The 20,207-nt window shown below is 36.7% G+C and overlaps 4 protein-coding genes across 4 annotated transcripts; 2 read left to right on the top strand and 2 right to left on the bottom strand.

The window, feature by feature from the left end:
* Positions 1–377: 377 nt before the first annotated feature.
* Positions 378–5,453, top strand: LOC107784976 (O-methyltransferase 1, chloroplastic). The gene is made up of 7 exons (XM_016606183.2): positions 378–666; positions 1,525–1,676; positions 1,767–1,887; positions 3,579–3,703; positions 4,433–4,561; positions 4,652–4,825; positions 5,082–5,453. Exons 1-7 carry the CDS (start codon positions 489–491, stop codon positions 5,151–5,153), a joined length of 951 nt encoding a protein of 316 aa, XP_016461669.1. The 5' UTR covers positions 378–488; the 3' UTR covers positions 5,154–5,453.
* A 279-nt stretch (positions 5,454–5,732) lies between these two features.
* LOC107784977 (pentatricopeptide repeat-containing protein At4g20770-like) lies at positions 5,733–11,191 on the bottom strand. The gene is made up of 2 exons (XM_075244998.1): positions 7,294–11,191; positions 5,733–7,217 (listed from the first exon to the last, which is right to left on the bottom strand). The coding sequence occupies exon 1, from the start codon at positions 11,008–11,010 to the stop codon at positions 8,713–8,715; it is 2,298 nt and encodes a 765-aa protein (XP_075101099.1). The 5' UTR covers positions 11,011–11,191; the 3' UTR covers positions 5,733–7,217; positions 7,294–8,712.
* A 4,456-nt stretch (positions 11,192–15,647) lies between these two features.
* Positions 15,648–16,601, top strand: LOC107764661 (protein SENESCENCE-ASSOCIATED GENE 21, mitochondrial). The gene is made up of 2 exons (XM_016583266.2): positions 15,648–15,857; positions 16,121–16,601. Exons 1-2 carry the CDS (start codon positions 15,784–15,786, stop codon positions 16,326–16,328), a joined length of 282 nt encoding a protein of 93 aa, XP_016438752.1. The 5' UTR covers positions 15,648–15,783; the 3' UTR covers positions 16,329–16,601.
* A 2,060-nt stretch (positions 16,602–18,661) lies between these two features.
* Positions 18,662–19,147, bottom strand: LOC107764662 (uncharacterized protein At5g01610). The gene has a single exon (XM_016583267.2). The coding sequence runs from the start codon at positions 19,145–19,147 to the stop codon at positions 18,662–18,664; it is 486 nt and encodes a 161-aa protein (XP_016438753.1).
* Between the last annotated feature and the right edge of the window lie 1,060 nt (positions 19,148–20,207).

Below are 20,207 nucleotides of genomic sequence, written 5' to 3'. Positions count from 1 at the left end.
GAATTCGTGCTGATAACGTGTTATAAAATATAGCTCAAAGTAACAATATAGAACAAGGAAAAACAAGCTAAGAGGTATAGAGAGAAAAGGGATGAGAGATTCTTATTTCTTCTTCAATTGTGTGTATTTTCCTATATATTACAAGACCTTTATATAAGCATGAAAAGTAAAGAAAAATATGTCATTGAATATATCATTAAGTATAGAAATATGTTATTTAATATGTTATTAAATATTTGAGAAAATCACGGAGGAAGAGTAAACATTCACCGTAATTTAATTTTTCTTATAAGAATCAAGAGTATATTTAGGTACTATTTTAAATATATCGCAAAGATAAATGACTTTTTGTTAATTTCTCCAGCCATATATTAACGTGGAGGTGTGGGACAGGTAAGTAAGGAGAGACTATTGTTGACTCTCTAATGAAGTGAAAAAGGGAGGACTGAGGATATCGGAATAGTTACCGGCGGCTTCTGTGGGACGGCATGGAAATCTTATTGGGCTTCGGACCCAGTATTCTTTCTCGCCCGTTATCGACATGCCAATCCAAGCGGAGATATTTTAACCTTAGAGCTCGAGCTAGTCTCAATGAAGGAAATGACTCTTTTTACCAGGCCGCCATTGAACGAGCTTCCCTTCGTCTCCGGGAGTCTCACTCTCCAGGCAAATTCCCTCCATTTTACTCTAATTCTTGTGTATACCATACATGTATTTGTATATGCATTTTCTATTCGCCTGCTATCCTTTGAGCTTCTTCAATGGCTGGGGTTATTATTGTCGAATTGTTTCTATGAAGCCAAGTTATCATTTATTTTTAGCTAACTGATCACTCGCCTAAGTGATGCGATGCCAGTGTAGAAATAGTCATACTTTAATGAATGCTCGTTGGGACAAGCTTACTTAGGCATGCGCTTTATTGAGTAAAGGTTTGTTGAAACTGGCTTGAATAAATAAAGAGGACTCGTATAACAGACTCCGCTAATTTGGGAGTAAAGTGTACTTGGTTGTTGATTGAATCACTTGTAGGAGTGCTTGTAAATCAGACAATCTGGAGAACTTGTGTCTCTTGCCAAAGCTATGATTAAACTTTGATTGGAAAAGGACAGCGTGATAATGCTTCATTAAAAGCTTTTTCAAAGTTATTCGAAAAGTAGCATCAATCAGCGGTCTTTCTTGTCATATTTTTGGGGTCTACTTCCTGTTCTTCATCTTCTTATACAGTAAAGTGCTTTTATCTTCAACTAGAATTCATAATCCTTTTACCACCATAGCTTATACGTGTAAATCAACAAGTCAGAAACTGTTAGGAAATGGGCCAAAAATAACTGAAGTTCAGGGTAAGATACTAAGATAGCTTTATGCATAGTTGCATACAGCTCAATGAATTCCAAGTTGCATTTCCTCAAGAACATCCTCTGAGCTCTGACTGATATTTACTCCAAATCCTGCTTATTTTTTGTTCAAAAGTGGTTGTTGTTATGCACAAGTTCTCTGAAGGATGTCTATCTCTTGCTTTCGCAGATCCTCTCCTCATTGACCCATATGTTGGTTGCCTTCTTCCTTCTAACAGTATGGAAGACATGAACCAACAGCTGCATCCCTACTGTCTTGCAACTAAGTTTATTGATGACAAGTTGCTAGAAACAATACAATCGTCTGATGGGCTGAAACAGGTATGAAACCACTGCTTACAAGGATCTAACTTATGACTTCTCACGACTTCTTTGGGTTAGATGGGCAACTACTCTACTGACGTGCTGCAGGCTGTTCTGTTAACAGATGGCCTGGATACGCGGCCTTACAGGCTCAATTGGCCAACATCAACCTTAATATTTGACATATGCCCTACACAAGTATTTAGAGAAGCGGTTCAGAAGCTTCAAGGTATTAACATCCTTCTCCTTTTTGTGTTGTTCTGTCCCTTATTTTTGGAAGTCGTGTGTGGGGACAAGTAAGTCCACGAGAAGCCATGCACAGCTTACACCATTCTCCATGTCCTCTAGATTTCTATTTATGAGATATGCTTTACCATTCTATATTAACTATGTCAACATTTGGTTCTGAACCTGAAAATGAAGCTTTCTAAAAATTATACCAGCTATAGAATTTGTTCTTCATTTTTCTTATTTGCATTAGGGGTTTGGGGGGTGGGGTGGGGTGGGGTGGATGGGCGGGTGGATTGATGTTTGTTTAGAATCTTGGACCCGATAGTTTTAGTCAAATCAAACAGGCAGTGGTGTCCTATGTGCCTTTCAGAGCTACCATCTTTTGGTGGCAGAAGATGTGTTCTATATCTAGTTCCGTTACCTGTAGATTCAATTCCCTAACTGCAGTAGATGAAAATTCCACCATCAAGCTCTAATTTTATTCTGTTCTTTCCAGTTTCCTCCAGCTCAATGCTTTAAAAGAACTCTTCGTTTTCGTTTTTGTTTTTTCATTTTGGTAAATTATATCTTTATGTTGATCAGTGTTTCCTTCTTTGTCCTTAATATTTAAAAGAATTGCATGCTCATTGGGTGTGCCATGGTATTCAATTTGAAAAATTACTTTGCAGCACATAATGATATCTCATGGGGGAATGGAAGGTGTAGATAGAAAGATTGGTCATTTGTCTCAAAGCATGGGGATGAGATCTCATTGTCCTGCAAGGTGAAAATCAAAAATAAAATATAGTATAGAAAGAAACTCAGAGATTTCTTATTCGCTCTAAATAATGGAATTAGAACAAGGAAAAATTAATTTCAGGTCTTATCAAGAAAAATTCATTTTTCTGGCTTCAAATAGACATTGATGTAGTTCATAAAAGATATTATTATCACTATTTCCTATCCTCATCTGCCCTTCTGTTCTTGTTTTATTTATCTTCATCCTCTAGTTAGAAATCAATTAATCAATCAATCATCTCAATTCCAAATTGACTGACACTGTCTTCTAGTTAGATATAAACTGGAAGATAATGATAAGGAAAACAGTGATAATGATACCTCTAATGAACTCTATCACTCTGTCTGGAAGAGTGCATTTTTTTTGCATTTACATGAAAACTGTAAACGTTTATTTTTCTCTTCTCAAGAGTAAAGCTGATGAGCAAAATTATAATGTCGAGATAGTGGGTTCATGCTTAACTTTTTCCGTACAAGTCATGCTAGTACATTTGTTAATATATTACAATGGAAAAGAATTATTTTGATGAACCATGCCAACCATTGGCATCTCTTAAGTTTGCCAGCTATCATGCTATCCTCTCTTTATACCAAAAATACAAGTGAATAGGAAGGATCTTTCAATACCCTCAATGATTTCTCACTATTTTGAAAAAATGATTTATTTCTTTCACTCCACACGCATCAAAGGAGACATCGTGAGCTGCAAATATTTCTGAGTTCAGTGAACTCTTTATGAGACTTCAATGTTTTTTCATGATATCTGAGACTTGTGTTGATTACATTGGTTCTGTTTGAAGAGGAATGTTTTTACTGCTTGATGTTCCTTATGTCATTTTGTCTTTATTCATAAATGTATTAGTTTTATGATCACATGAAGCATATCTAATGGTATTGCTATGGATGACATAGATGCTGGGGCTAAGATTCCAAGAGGATGCATGTCTTTTCATGTCCCGTCAGAGTCTTTTGACATAGAAAATGTACTTCGCAGTAAAGGATTTAGTGGTACCAGACCAAGTATATGGGTTTTTCAGGTGAACATATGGTTTCTGGGTATATTCTTTGGCCTTTCATGAAGTTTTGCATTTATTTATGGTGCTTACAGATTTAGCGTTTTTACCCCGGTTGACGCTTTACCCTTACGAACTGTGGGAAAGAGGAGTTTTTACCACCCCCATCCACCAGGAAAAGACAAGAAGAAGAAAAGAAAACAAAGAGCTTGGGCTGCAAGTCATACACTGATTGTAAATTTCAGATAGATATTTGACATGATAGAGAGCTTGCCTTTTACTAGAGTGGAGCTGTCTTTATAGTTCCTACTTGGTGCTCCAAAATTGTAGAATTTTTTCTCATTAATGGTGATTTTTTTTCAATCTTTGGCTTTATTTGTCTTGATTACTGGCTTCACCAAAACATAATCACAATCAGCACATTTTCACCTTTCCTGCCCCCTCTCCTTTCTCAACCTTCGTTCCCCATAGAACATAAATGTTTTTGGAGGCTTACCTACTCACTGAAAGAGGGAGGTACTTTTATTGTGGCATCTGCTGCATGTAACGGGTGTTGGTGTAGTTCACATTCCTAAATGTTGCTGACGTTATTGGCAGTATCATGACAGATTTTTAGAAGTTCACCTAGTGTTCAAGGGCCGCTGTTATCGTCATCTGCGGTGGAACTTTCTATACCATTTGGTCAATAGTATACATTTGATGTGGAATTCTGATACATGTACCTTATCAGTAACAGGAGTACCTCATTTGTAGGGATTTCCTGTTGTGAACTTGGCAAGTTTTAAAGATATCTTGTCTGTTGTCAGTAATTTAGCCATGAAGGGATGTCTTTTCTTGGGGGAAATTCCTGTCTGGCTGGCTGAAACTGAAGTTGCAGACCTGGTGAGCTTGTACATTGAGCAGGCTTTTTTCAATTCAATTACATCCTCAAAAACTGCAATTCCAGCAATCTAATTCTTGGTCAATGTTCAGCCTGCCACAAAGACATGGCTTGACAACCTCTTTATGAGCTATGGTTTTCGGGTGAAGGCGATTGAATATGATGAAGTTGCACGAAACCTCAGCAAAGATTCTGCAAGACGAGCATCAGGAGTCGGCACGAGCATACTTTTTGTTGCAGAGCATCTGCGTTTCTCTGATGATCAGGTAGATTTACTGTGTGCCATAATGTTGTCCAATTCTATTCTTATTCTCTTACATTCGCCATGGTAGAATAGCCCCCCCCCCCACCCACCCACCCACCCACACACAAAAAAAAAAAAAGAAAAAAAGCGGAGGTTCCTTCTACTCATATCTCAAGAGGAAGGAAATAAATTAAAAAGAAAAAAGAAAGGAAGAAAAAGAAAAATAGTTGTCCTTATATAAAAATTCCTAGTCTCTGAACTTATTGGTATCCACACAGATGGAAACCTGGAGGAGCGAATTTCAGAGAATAGAGGAAGAAGGGGATGAAGAAGGCTTTGAGGAGCTCTAGTATAGTTGCAGAATTTATTCCTTCCATCTCCTCTTATGTTTGCTTTGTAGAGGTTTTGAGATCAGTATTTATCTGTTTTTGAAATGCCCATTCCAAATGTTTGTCTTGTTAGTTTGTTGTAGTAACCTAGCAGCTATTTTGGTTCTTGGCAGCTGTTTCAACTTGAAAATGATAGTCTAATGGTTATCACAGTTGGACGTTCATTTTGCTAGCGTTTTGTTTAAAGATTATCAGGTCGGCCAAGTAGCAAATGTAAATCACGATTTTCTTAGATTCATGACTCCGGTATTTTATCTGTCATTGTTAAAATTAGCAATCTTATCCATCGTGTTGCCATATTACATACAAAAACTTTGAAAATGCATGAAGATACAAGCAGAGCTAGGATTTAAAATTATGAGTTCTGGAATTTAGAATGCCAACTTCAAATGTTAATGATTGGGTTCTAAATTTAACCTTTGTACATATGTAATAAATTTTTTAATACAGATACACTGTTTGAATAAAAGCTACTGGGTTCGACCGAATCTATAGCTCGATTTCTACCTTCGCCCCTGCATGAAGATACAGAATTCCTGTTGGTTTTACCATAAGTCTACTGTTTTATATTAAAGAAAAAGAAAACAAAATCGTTTTAAGTCTATTGGGGCTTCAAGCGCAAAGCGAAGATAAAATGGCGGACTTGATGGTATCAGAGTCACTCTTGTGTCATCCTTGCTGATGGTGGGTCAAAGTTCAACTGAGTTTAGGCAAATCCCGGTACCTCAGTGATGAGTCTAGGTGAATCCCATGCGGTGGGGTAAACCTCAGCGAGGACGCCGAGTCCATAAGAGGGGGTTTATGTAACACCCTAAACTTTAGATAGAGTCCCACATCGGCAAAACACAAGAGAGATGTTAGGTATATAAGTTAACACGCCTTAGATCCTACTGACGCATTTTAAACCTGTGAGGGCCTAGGCCTAGAGCGGACAATATTACTAGCGGGCTAGGCTTGTTACATTAACAAAAGACGTAATTGAGTATGTAAAACAAATTTTACATGTAGCTCATGAAAATAGTAACTATAAACTATAATATATAAAGAAAAGAATTGAAAAACATAAAAGTTAGTTCAATTATCCGTTGTTTAGAGTCGCTCTCCTCAAGACAAAGCTCATTATCCATTATTGGCAGTATCAACGGATAATAGCTCATTATTCAATTATCCGTTGCTTCAATTATTCGTTCATGTTTCCAAGATGCTAAGTATATGTCTCATCAGCCAAAGCCCCAGGCTGATGATAACGCTGGAGTCCAGCAGACAAATGTGTCATTTCTCGAAGCAAGAGTAAAACGATAAGTTTCTCCCTATAGGCAAATTTACTGCGGTTTTGTCTTACCGAAGAACCATGTCCTATTGTGAATATCTTTTGATATTTCTCTCTCGAATAGGCTCCACGAATAGACCTTAGTTGTTATGGCTAGCTACGTATGGACATGCAAAAACAGATTTAGGAAAGGGGCAGAAAATTACTAACTTAGCGAAGAGGTCTCTTAAGACTTCAACACAACTATCTTAGCTGATAAGCTTGGGAGAAGAGAGTTTAAATAACCATATGTTATACTTAAATATTCCTAAATTTTTCTAGTATGTCAATCTGAGACTGCCACTTCTCAAATATCCGACAAGACTGTAGGGAGGGTGCATGAGGAGAAATGGTGCCCCTGACATTCCCCACAGATAAATGGATGGAAGGCTATTGCACAACAATTACATCGGTAATTAGATATTCCAGGATCATAAGCCTAAAGTTGCAGCTGGGCAACATGCAACTGGCGGCAGCATTTAGGCTCAATGTTAATTTGCTAAAACACAGATATTGTCCATTTACTTCTTTGCGTACGTAGAAGCATATGATTCTTGCCAGTAATTCTGATCCTTGAAGACTCTGCATGACAACAGTTTATTGCATATCCATATTCTACAAAGCAAGTACGCCTTTTGCTTCAACCATCCTAACTTCCTTTGAAGCCACAGTATCGGCAGAAGAGCATTTGCAGCATCATTAGAGAAGACTGATGCCTACAAAGACCTTGATTTTTAAGATACGCTAGAGTAAGGTACAATTTGCATAAAGGAATCTATACATGCTTCATACCTTCCATTTGATCTCCCTTCAGCAGCAGTTTGACTCACTTGACTCTCTGCAACCCAATCTTTTTGACTTCCGTAAATAAGGTTCATACAGTTACTCAGTATTTGTCAGTAACATAGCAAACAACTTAGACCCCTATTTTCTTCGTTTCTTTTTCTGGATGTCATAAATAACAACTTAGACCATCTTCACCGACTGGTGTTGGAACCTTAGCATTTGTTGCAATGTAACAGCAAACTTCTATGCACATTCTCCATGCAAAAGCTACTGATATGGAAGCTACAAATCAGCAATGAAGAAACATGACCTGTTCACAGTCTGAGGTAGAGCAGTCGACAATGACTCGGAGCCTCTTGTCCCAGTTAGTCATGTTTTCCTGGCGCAGGAAATGATACAAGCACAGCAGTGAAAAGCATTAATGTCGGTAGTCAGTAGAACAAAGAAGAATATCCAAAAAAATCCCTCAATTTTGGGAAACGAGAAGATTCCCTGGGACGGGAAGGGGAAAGATTGAATCTTGAAAGACTGAGCCCCCGGATTTCCAAAGGAAGAAAGAAAGGTCGAAAGCTCTCTTTCGAGAGCCTCTTTTGTTGGGCTCGGCGGCCCCAATCGTTCCAAATCAGCCGTTCATTCAACACTGCTACAACCTCCGCACGCATTCGTCGACCGGCAGAAGTGCTTTTTCAGTTGGAACGTCCAAAAAGCCTGGTCAAATGCGAACATCTTCCAACAAGCATTAGCTCTCCCTGAAAAGGAGGTGATCCAGCCACACCTTCCAGTAATATCATGTTTACACCGATCGGATTTAAAAAAAGTCCTTCGCCCCTTATCTTCTCGTCTATCTTCTTTATTTTCTGATCGGATCGCCTGGCTTCTTTCAAGCCCTACTTGAATTGCTTTCTTCAAAAAAGCTTTCTTTATTAAGAAAGGCTTTTTGAAAAAGTCTTTTTTGTCTTGTAAATGCATTTTTTTCTATTTAGAGAGAGGGGGCTTCAAGTTCTTAGGAAGAGCCGTACGAGACAGCTCACGTACGGTTCGGGAGCCGAGCCCCTGCGCAGGGGCTTAGGTCAACACTTATATAATAGGTCCCCATCTTCGCCCAGGCTAACGGGGCCTTACTTATTCAGGGGGGAGCCTCGAAGCCAGTACACATAAGATTTCTGTGATCCGCCCGTGACATTTGTCAAGCAATAGTGCTTTCTCCTTGGCACTAGACTTGACTTGTAAAAATATCTAAAGAAAAGTCCATTTTGAGAAACCTGAGCTAGAATCGAAATTGCTTCCAGCAGAACATATCAACTATCTTTGAGTAGTGGAGACGGATGCTTTAATTCCATACCGCTAACAAACAGAGCACCTTTCATTTAGCCGTCTGTCAAATTTTTAACAGCCAGCTACACTTACTACTTCTCCTTCAAGAATTCACCCCCAGCTAAAACCAGGTTCCTTGCTTACCTGCCTTTCCGACATAGCTGCTCTAATTTCCTCTGTATCACCCCATCTACCTAACGATGTATACATATTTGCTAGAAGCACATAAGGAGCAGAATTCTGTGGGTTGAGACGGATGAGCTCCTCTGCTGCCCACCTTGCTAAGGTTACATTTCCATGGAGCCGACAAGAACTGAGCAAAACCTCCCACACAATAGAGTCATCTTTGCATGGCATCTTATTGACTAGTTCTTCTATTTCACTAAACCGGGCAGCACGACCCAGACAATCAATTATACAAGTGTAATGATCAACAAGTGGCTCCAACCCATATTGTAGCTGCATTGAGTTGAATATCTTAAGCCCCAGATCTACCAGCCCAGAGTGACTACAAGCAGTTAAAGCGGCAATAAAGGTTATAGTATCAGGTTTTCCTCCTGAACAAATCATGTCTTCATACAAGAAAATAGCTTCATCTCCACGACCATTTTGTGCATAGCCATGTATCATCTCATTCCATGTAATTGTATTCTTATAAGGCATCATGTCAAAGTGCACCCTGGCCCCATCTACATCACCACATTTGGAGTACATGTCAATTAGAGTACTTCCAACTACAACATCATTATCATATCCACCTTTAATTATCAGACCATGAACCTGTCTCCCCTGTGCCAATGAGGATAACTTTGTACAGCTACTCAGTGTAGTAGCGTATGAAAACTCATTAGGTAACATCCCCATCTGTAGCATTTTATTAAAGAAAGCAAAAGCTTCTTTGTCCAATGAATTATAGGATAAACCGGTAATTAAAGAATTCCAACAGACTATATCTGCTTGAGAGAGTCCATTAAAAATACGTAGAGCTGCTTCTACTCTACCACACTTTAGGTACATACCAATAAGACTACTAGCTATGTATACATCTCCAGGAAAGACATGCTTTAATGAAGTAGCATGGACCTGTTCCCCACATTCTAGTACACCAATCTCAGAACATGAACTAAGTATGATAGCCAAAGTGGTCCGATCAGGTTGCTGACTCCGAAACTGCATTTCTCTGAACAGCTTTAGTGCCTCAAGATGGTCCTCATTCTGGGAATAGCCTGAAAGTATAGCATTCCATGAAATCAAGCTTGGGCAAGCCATGCTATCAAATATCAAACGGCCATTTTCAACATCCCCTGATTTAACACAAGCCGCGAGCATATTTATGTAAGTAACATCATCTGGTTCAACATCAACACCCCGCATCCTTTTCATGTACTCCATCGCTCTTTCTTTATCATGATTCTGTCCAAACCCACTTATCATAACATTCCAAGAAACGGTACTAGTTTCTGATAGGTTTCCAAACAATACTTCAGCACTTTCCATGTCGCCATTTTTTGCATACATGTCAAGCAAGGAGTTACATACATGAAGGTCTCCATCGAATCCAAGTTTAATTGTCAAACCGTGGACTTGCTTCCCCTGTGTATTAGGTAGATCACCATCAGTCTCACCATTCCAACCAAAATTCGAACCCCCACCTTTAGCACAAACCCTTAGTACACTAGATAATGAAACAGAGTCAATCCGAATTCCAGTTCTCTGCATTAACCTAAACATTTCAAACGCCTCTTCCACTTGATTAGTTTCAACCAGTCCACACATCATTGCCGTTAAGGAAACCTCATTAGGCTCATCCAACTCCCTAAACGCCTTCAATGTATCCGAAGGGCATCCACATTTTACATAAAGGCTCAACAAAGCATTCCCAACGTACACATTCTTGTGAAGCCCATACTTCACAGCAGCACAGTGAGACACCCTGCCGCACTCCAGCTCACCCAACCCGCCACAGGCGCTTAAAACGCTAGCCAATGTGATATGGGTCGGAGAGAAACCTTGTGAATTCATCAGAGAATAAACTTCCAAGGCCTTTCTTTCATGACCATTTCGAGCAAATGCGCTAATTATAGTGTTCCAGGATATACTATTTCTCTCGGGCATTTTCAGAAATAGTTTATGAGCATTTGCAAGTTGACCTTCCTTACAATATGCACTCAACAGCGAATGCCAAGAATATAAGTTTCGTTCAACCATTTGATCGAACAGGTGTCGTGCGGCATGAATATGACCACATTTCGAATACAATTCAATTAAGCGGTTTACGAGGAATGTATCAGCGGAAAGGCCAACTCGGAGTATATGGGCGTGGAGAAGTTTGCCTGCAATGTATACTTTATTGTCTATGGAGGTTTGCAAGAGATTTGCCAAGTACATAGTGTTGGTCCTGGCATGCATTGTAATAAAACGAAGTTTGACGTCAATTTTAGTATCAATGTGAAAAATACACAGTTAGACAGTTTGACCTACGTACGCGGGTAGCAGGAAAATGAAAAACTACGCGAGTAGCACAAAGTATCAGGTAAGTCCAAAACCGTTCTTTTTCTTTAGAAATGTTCAGGGACAAGTATGACTTCTAAATTGGTTTCAGAGCTACGATATTGGGCTTCAGTAATGTCATAACATTTGGGCTTTGCATTATCTTTTTCGTATATATATATACGAGATTTTAAACTTATTTATCCGGTCTATCTAGGTTTTCATATTTTAGAAAAAATAACTAAAGCTTTTTACCAAATACATACAAATTCAGTCAAAATGTACAATTTATCTACAACTTAGGTCCAACTTTTTTGTACATTATCCTGTCAAAAACTACAATTTACATACAATTTATATACAACTTGTATACAATTATGTAAGTTGTAAATATTTTGTATACCGTTTCTACCATCGACATACAAAATATATACAATTTGCTTATATCTTTTAATCTGAAATTCCAACTAAAACCACCTCGAATCTTCACCAAATTTTCTCGAAATTGAGATATAAACTCCAAAGAATATTCCCAATTATTTGCAACAACAACAATCCAAACAAAAAATAATTTTGCAAATTTTATTTTTCGAATTCAAAACTTCTAAGCTTTCTAATGGCCATCAATGGAGTTTAAGCTCATGCATACACAACCAACTTCAGTTTAGTTTCAATCACATCATCAATTAGTTTCAGTTTAGTTCCAAACGCCACTTCAATGTCTTGTTTATTCATCTAAAAAAAGTTATGATAATCCATTTGTATTGGTGCTTCATATATGTATTCTATGACTTTTAACTAGTTGATTCACCATTCTTCAAAGCTCCGAGCATGTTCATCTGCAAAAGCCGAATCGAAGAAGAAAAATAGAGAAGAATGAAACTTAAAATGGGTAAGATTGGAGTCTAATATATTATTTTGTATATAAATGATAAATTGTATATGCTAATATAATTAAGTAATAACTTCTCTATAAGAGTTAAATAAGTTTATAATATAATATAGATAGGTAAAAATTACATCTGCGTATCTACGTTGGCCCAATTTAATTCAACGTTGAGCTCACAATTCAATTGCAGTGTCATAAGTTTGAATTTACATATGGAATTAGAACGACTGGTCTGAGTTATGCCATGACTTAGGATAATCTGGAGACTTAATCACTCCATTGGTTATTTTCAGAAAATCAAACACATACGATATCTGCTTTTGTTTTCCCTATAGCAATCGACCATTTATTTATTATTTGTTTCCATTTCTTGATATGGAGTTATGACCATAGACGAAGCGAATAGCACCAGCGGAAAGAATCAATATGAAATTGCTAACCGCTTTCATTCTAAAGGAATGGTCGTGGCGGGCGGTGACTATGGTTCCTTAGGTCGAATTTGATGGCCCGAAATTTTTTTAGGCGATCCGAGTCCGGGAATCCGCGCTCACTCAGAAGACGTGAGTTATAGCACACAAAAATATAGAAATAAGACGGAATTCTTCTTTTTTAGCTATAAAATACAAAAAAAAAAGAGGAACAGTTATGTAGGGGCGGCGACTATGGTTCCTTAAGTCGTATTTAATAGCCCGAAAAAACTTTAGGCGATCGGGGTTCGGGGGCGCGGGACCACTCGGAAGCCGTGGGCTAGCACACGAAAAAATGGGAATCGTGCGAAATTCTAGTTTTTGGCCGTAAAATGCAAAAAAGAGGAACGGTTATGGAGGGGCGGTGACTATGGTTCCTTGGTTCGTATTTAATAGCCCGGAAAAATTTTAGGCGATCGGGGTCCGGGGGGTCCGGACCCACTCGGAAGGCGTGGGCTATAGAATACCAAAATATGGGAATCGATCGGAATTCTAATATTTTGGCCGTAAAACACAAAAATACGAGGAACGGTCATGACGGGGCGGTGACTATGATTCCTTGGGTCGTATTTAATAGCCCTGAAAAATACATAAAGATGGGGTCGCCTTTTGAATTGCTCATAAGCTGTATGAATCATATGTAAATATAAAAGAAATAAAAGTCGATTAAAACTACAACAATTTAATCTACCTTTCCATAAAATGTCAGATTGATCATAGTTGACGTATACTTGTGCCATTTATAAGAGGAAGACATAAAGTATTAGAAAATTATTATGGTAATCAAACTTTGAAACTTTCTTTTACAAAGAGTCCTTTTATATACTAGTAGCCGAAAGAGATGATAAGGATGAAGCAGGGTATCTTGAGCATGGAAGTTTGTTGTCTCTTGGTAGCATAAAAGAGCCAAAGCCAACCATTTAATCTATTAAAAAGAAAATGTATCTATATTTGACAAATTTCAATGTTTACAACTGATACTTATCTACAGACTTTATTCATGAATAATTAATTGGGGAGAAGAATTGATTAAATTGATGTAGATACAGAATCACAAGTAAACATGTATATGCAAGGGACCAACAACATGCAATATCCTATAGCTGCTGCCTACCTTCTTGCTTTGTTATTCTAAGCTGCAACTAACAAATGTTTTCCTTCCTTCACGTTATGGACCCTAAATTCTCTGACACATTATTGAAGGGATACACTAGACAATTATACAGATTCTCAATAAATATACTTTAAGATACCTTCAATAATGAGTTATCTTATCACTTCAATATTTGTTTGTCTGTTATCTGCCTTATTCGCATAGTTTTTATCTAAAGAAATTACTTTCCTTTTTAATGACGGTATTGAGGGGAAAAGGAGATGTGATTGTCATTATGACTGTGGTGTCATAAACTTGATAGTAATAACATACAAATGTATTCAAAGCTCGTTACTAATCACAAACATTGGAGTAGTATATATTTCTTAATTTAATACTAGGAGTAATCGTTTTATTCAAAATATTAAAACTATACGAAAAAGATTAAAAGGAGTAATTTATATGACTAAATTGTTAAGTTATTCAGTAATCGTAGTAGGAGCACCCTGTAATCGAATCGATAAAGAAGATGCCTGAAAGCAAGAAAGCCAAGAAGACGTATCGAATTTTTATGGCATCTAGCAACCAGCTGGACCAACACCTGGCCTAGTAATACTTTAAGAATGAAATATTTTTTCATATAGTATTTAATTGCAAGAAAACATAATTTACACAAATACTATATTTTATGTACTTTTAATTATGTAAACTAATTTAAATTTTTTTAAAAGTTTGGACATCTTCCTCCTAATTTCTTTCCGGAGTATTTCTTTTTGAAACAAAAAATAATTAGTAATTAAACAAGACAAAAAGAGAAGACCACGAGAAAACTTCAAGAACCTGTAAAATTAGGGAAAAGTCGCCGCATCAACTGGTCAGCTTTTGTAGGACCTCTGACGTATGGTTGCAGATTCACGTGTCCACTTATGCTGATTGATTCAACTGCAATGCAAAGTCCTTCACTCAATCTCTTGCGCCGTCTCCAAGCCTTAGATTTTTTTCTGACTACATATTTATTTTTAATATAAAATTATATATATATATATATATATATATATATATATATATATATAATTTTGGCTAGCGAACAACAACATCAGTTCAGTGAAATCTCACAAATGGGTCTGGTGAGGAATGAAGATAGCGTGTAAGCACACCTTATCCCTACTCCGGAGGAGTATAAATGCTGTTTCCGATAGACCCTCGGTACAATAAGAATAATTTTGATTAGCAAATGTAATTAATTTCATCAAATCGGCCAATTTTATATTTTGCTCTCTTTTTTAAGGATTGCTTCTAGCTTTTGTAGTTAATTTTTGGATTTAAATTTAATCTCATGTTTGAATTTGTTCATATAACTAAGTAAAGAGTTTTGAAAATATAATTAAATAAATAAAAGTGTACTCTCTCAAACAGTTAGCTTTTAAATGAGATCGTCACACATTTTATTATAGTATCAGAGAAGGCAGATATCTTGCGTTCGAGTCTCACCGCCATTCAATATCAAAAAGAATTTTCACGTGCTTAACTCATAAAAAAGAATCAAGTCCGTAAATATAATTAAATAAATAAAAATATGTGATGGATACCAACTTAACCTTTTAGATAGGTCACACATTTTATCAAAGTATAATTAGACTAATATCTTAAAGTCTAATTTAAACAAAATCGTACATAACTGATTCTAGTTAACATGATACACATATATGATTAATTGATTCTTGGATTGAAAGAAAATGTAATTTCAGATGTTTGCTTTTTAGTACATTTAAAATAATCATTTTAATTTTTAACCGATATCAGACGTAAACTTCCTGTACACTTAATTGTCGAGCAAATAAAGGATCTAAATTGAATTTCAGGCTACTTTTATAATTAAGAGTATTATTGTTGTAGCCTTGATTGTCTCCCACTGATATTTATTATACGTGAAATTGGCTCTTAGTGGCATCGACCAGGTGTCATTCAATGAGAGGACCTTTGCGTCGGACTAGAGGCCGACCTATCACGTGGACCCACTTATACCCCTCCCCCCTTAAGTGGTAGTGGGTGCTCTGTTTTCCTTCCGCTCAGTCCTCCTCCTCCATGTCTATATATACATCTCACTTACCCTTCCCATGTATCTGCTCCCAACTATTGTAGTTGAAGCGAAGTGTTTCAGTTCGCAGCCGTGGAAGTTTTATAAATAAATAGCTTCCGCTGCAGCGTTCCCTTGAAATTCTTTCGCTTCAACTCCAAGCAAAATGGCTCGCTCTTTCTCTAACTCCAAACTCATATCTGCTTTCGTCGTTGATACTGTTTCTTCCTTTGTTAGCAGGTAAATATAACCATACTTTTCCACCTTTTGTTCGGAAACGTCTAACATCTTCCCCTTTGTTCAAAAAGAAACTCAATTATATAGTTGAGGTCGTTGAATTTTCTTTAACTATTCCTAGTATATTACTCTAGTCAGGTTTATTTTATGTCTGTACACTATATATTTCACTCCGTTCAGGCTTAACTACGTTTAATGTTTATGTTAGCCCGTTTGGCCATGAATTATTTTTCACTTAATGTGTATATGAATAAAATGTTGTCCAGGCGTGGGTATGCGTCATCAGCTGGAGTGAGAGGATCAGGGGTTATTAATATTATGATGAAGAAAGGTGGGGAAGAATCAAGCAAGAGGACAACATCATGGGTGCCAGACCCAGTAACTGGTTACTACAGGCCAGAAAGTCATGCTAAAGAGATTGACGCAGCTGAGCTCCGCCAGATGCTCTTGAAGCATAAACCTAGACAGCACTGAATGGGACATGGTATGGATCAAATTAATACTCTGTATTGAATCTGGGGTTTTGGTTACTATATACCTCGTCCCATAACGCATCCGATCTAACCATTTGATCGAACGAGAGATATTATGAGTTACTGCTTTTGTTAGAAAATACGGAGCGTTCTAGCTCGTCAATGCTTCCTGTTGTTATAACTGAATTAATGTTGTATCCTGTCAGGCATCTGTGTGTTCTTGTTTATCTATGGATCATCCTTTTGGCATTTTAATAAAGTTAAATTTGTGGTATCTTTGGTTCCTGTACTGTCTAATTTGTGGAATATACTTGAGTATTATCTCTCTGATTCCGACTATTTTCCACCCTGATCTCGTCCTAATTCCCTTTTCATGTCTTTCCTTATTCTCCGCGCCCAGGAAAGTCGGTTGCTAGAAGGAAAGAACAACAAAAAGAAAAAGGAAAAAAAACATATGAAGAATTGGTGGGCGTTTGTACATAAGAATTGTACATGTAAATAAAAATGATATTTTAAATTTAGAATTAGTGTTTGGATAAAAATAGTATTTGGAACTATTTTTGAATTTTACTGAGTGATTTGAAATGAAAAATTTGAAAAATATCTTTTTGGAGTTTTTAAAAAATTTAAAACTTCGGAATTTGAAATTTTCATGGTCAAACACTGATTTAAGGAAAAAAACGAAAAAATTTCAAAAAAAGTATAATTTTATATGGCCAAACGGCCCTTAATATAAATGAAAGTAATATTATAGTATTTTTTTAGTGTTAGAGCTGGTAACTGGTAAATGCATAGAAAAAAGAAAAAGAATTAAAAAGATCAAGCATAACGCGAGCATTCGTCTAAACTTAAATCTTTGGCTACTGCTATTCTAATTCCACTTATTTTATGGTGGATGGCTTCATCTTCAACTTCAGAAAATGCTAGATAAGGGCGGTGATGCTATATATTATTGTATACCTATTAATCTAATTAATTAAGGCTGTGACAATGGAATTGGAGCACTTTTATGAAAAGCAAACGGCTGGAGTGTTACTGTTGCTTAAAGGTGAAGGCTGTAGGGAACAAGGAAGTATTCTCTTGGTCTAATGTTGGTCCAATTATATGTCAACCACAAGGTCTGAAACTTTGAAATTGGTCCTCGTTTGGTGCCAGAAAGAATTAGTGAAGAATGATGAAAAGCATTTCTCGTGGAGAGAACTGCACGAGCGTATTTGGACGAGTAATAATTGAAAATGAAAAGGAAGAGGAATTATAACCTGTTTGACAATTTTTTTTTTTTTTGGGCAGAAGTGTTGTTTTTGGCCAAAAATTGAGGTGTTTGGCCAAACTTTTAAAAGAAAAAAAAAGTGCTTTTAAGGAGAAGCAGAAGCATTAAAATGTAACTTCTTTTCAAAAGTACTTTTCTAAGAAATATTTTTGAGAAAAATACATTTAGAAATAATTTTTAAAAGCTTGGCCAAACACTAATTAATGCTCACAACTGCTTTTTAAATTAATTAACCAAACACAAACTGATTCTCACCAAAAAATACTTTTTTGAAAAACACTTTTGAAAAACACTTATCAAATTAGCAGATTTTAGAAGTTTGGCCAAACAAGCTGTTTAAGTGGGTTATACTGGATCCAATATTTTGGCTAACGCTACACTTTTAACCTAAAAACAGACGGATCCAACTGTACTAAGGCAAAATTCAAACGGAGGAGGATTAATTCATTTTTGGCTGGTCAAACATCCAGTTGATCGAAGAGTATATCGAAAATAACTTCTCTGCCCTTCCAGCGTAGGGATAAAATTGCGTACATCTTACCTTTTCCAAACTTCATTTGTGAAAAATTAATGGACTTGTTGGCTGGTCGAACATATAAAGTACGTCGCAGAGAAATGGGACTGCACTCTTTTCGCTTCCATATAGTAACTAAATTGAGACATCTTAAATAGAGGATGCCCTGCTAAAGATATGTAGATACAGGAAAGGGAATTTTTTATATTATGTACATCGTCAGTCATCTTTACATATATATTGTGACAGATAATTTGTCTTCCTTTTTTTTTTTTTTTCAAAATTATAAATCTTGCATTTTAAGAAGGGTTCCATGTATATATACTTTGGACTTGATAGTACAAAGATATTTTTTCACTAATAATATATACTACTCCTATAACTTAAGCTCCGAGAATTTTTGTGCTTGGAATTGTATATTCAACTTCAATTTTAACCTTTATTACAGCAAGAAGGAAGCTAGCTTATAGTCATTGTGCCATCTGAGCTAACAAAGATTAAACTGAACAACAGCAATAAACAATACAGTAGAAAGGGATTACTAATTAATTTAAGAGGAAGAAGTGAACTTGCGGATACTTTTTCCTCCTGAATTCACACAGTCAAACCCACATCCACACTGGGGAGACTCATAGAAGTTATCAATGGGAAAGTCAGCTGAAATAATCCCAACGGTAAAATCAAGCTCGTCATCTACACGAGCGACTTCCCCAATGTTGACCCAGAAGAAAAGAAGCTTCACCTGAACGCCACTCAAGTTGCTGAGCTTATCCTCAGAAAGTGTTCCAGTTAATTTGGACTTGTACTGGAGGCTGTAGCTCTCGATTTCGAAACTGCATGTCTTGTTGAAGTATACGGCGAACTTGCCGGTGCTGTTGTCGAATTCGTAGCTAGTCACGCCCGTCGGGAGTATACCCACCGGAAAGTCGTATTCCTCCAGAATTTCATATGCTGTTGGCAAATCGTCGCTGCCCACTGCCGCTGAAAAGAGGACCAAGAAGAAAATGCATAAGCAATGAACTAATGAAGAAGGCATATTAGGGGTTAGTTATAAGCTATCTCGAGTGCGTCTGATATCTGAAATAATTACTTTGACGAAGAAGAGGATGTCGTTTAAGGATACGAGATAGTGGTAGTTGGAGAGTTACATTTGAGGAGCAGAGGCGTTTGACAGTTGGGTTCTTTTTGTGAGTTTAGGTACTCCTTTCAAGCTTTAAAGTAAGTGCGACAAGTGGGCCGGTCCAGGTCCGGGATTGCGGGTTAAACGGGCCAGAATCGTTTGATCCGATTTTAATGGGCCTGGATCGATCCTATGATTTGGACCCGTCAGATCCGAGACTGTTTAGCCCGCTAGAGCCCGGGATCGGTCCGGTTCCTTAACGGGTCAAACGGTCCCAACGGCTATTTTTTTTTAAAAGAAGATTTTTTTTTTAATATAGCTGTTGGGCTGTCAAAAATAGCCGTTGCTATTTATAAAATAGCCATTTATCCCCCTCTCTCAACTTTGTTTTAATACCAAACTTTTTATAATTACACTTTTTCCCTATTTTCAACTATAAATACCCCATTATTCTTTCATTTTTTTTTACAAAATCATCAATCTATCACAATCTCTCTCTAATTTTCTACTATATATATATATATATATATATATATATATATATACTATACTATACTATATATATATCTAGTATATAAGATGTATATATAGCTTATTACTTATATATATATATATATATACATACTATATATACATTTATATGGTATAAATATTGATAATACTTGTACAACTTGCAAAGGTGATACATGTACTAGTGATGATGAATTTTATAAATTACAATCACAGTTTCAAGACCTAAACATGAAAACTATTACTTCTGATAATGTAATAGAACTTTTAAAAGAAGTTAATGATGAAAAACTTCGTGAAAAAATTATTAATTTGGCTGCTCTCAGAGATGCCAGAAATTTGAATTTTAGACAGTCTCTGATGGGTTCTATTGAATCTACTGTCGCCTATGGCCCAGTATATTTTAATACTCAACCCAATTTGCAATTATCTTTATCTGATGTTAATATACTTGATGCATTAACAT

The sequence above is a fragment of the Nicotiana tabacum genome, chromosome 22, assembly GCF_000715075.1.
Source record: "Nicotiana tabacum cultivar K326 chromosome 22, ASM71507v2, whole genome shotgun sequence".
Classification (NCBI taxonomy): Eukaryota; Viridiplantae; Streptophyta; class Magnoliopsida; order Solanales; family Solanaceae; genus Nicotiana; species Nicotiana tabacum.
This window is presented reverse-complemented; position numbering and strand designations above follow the sequence as displayed.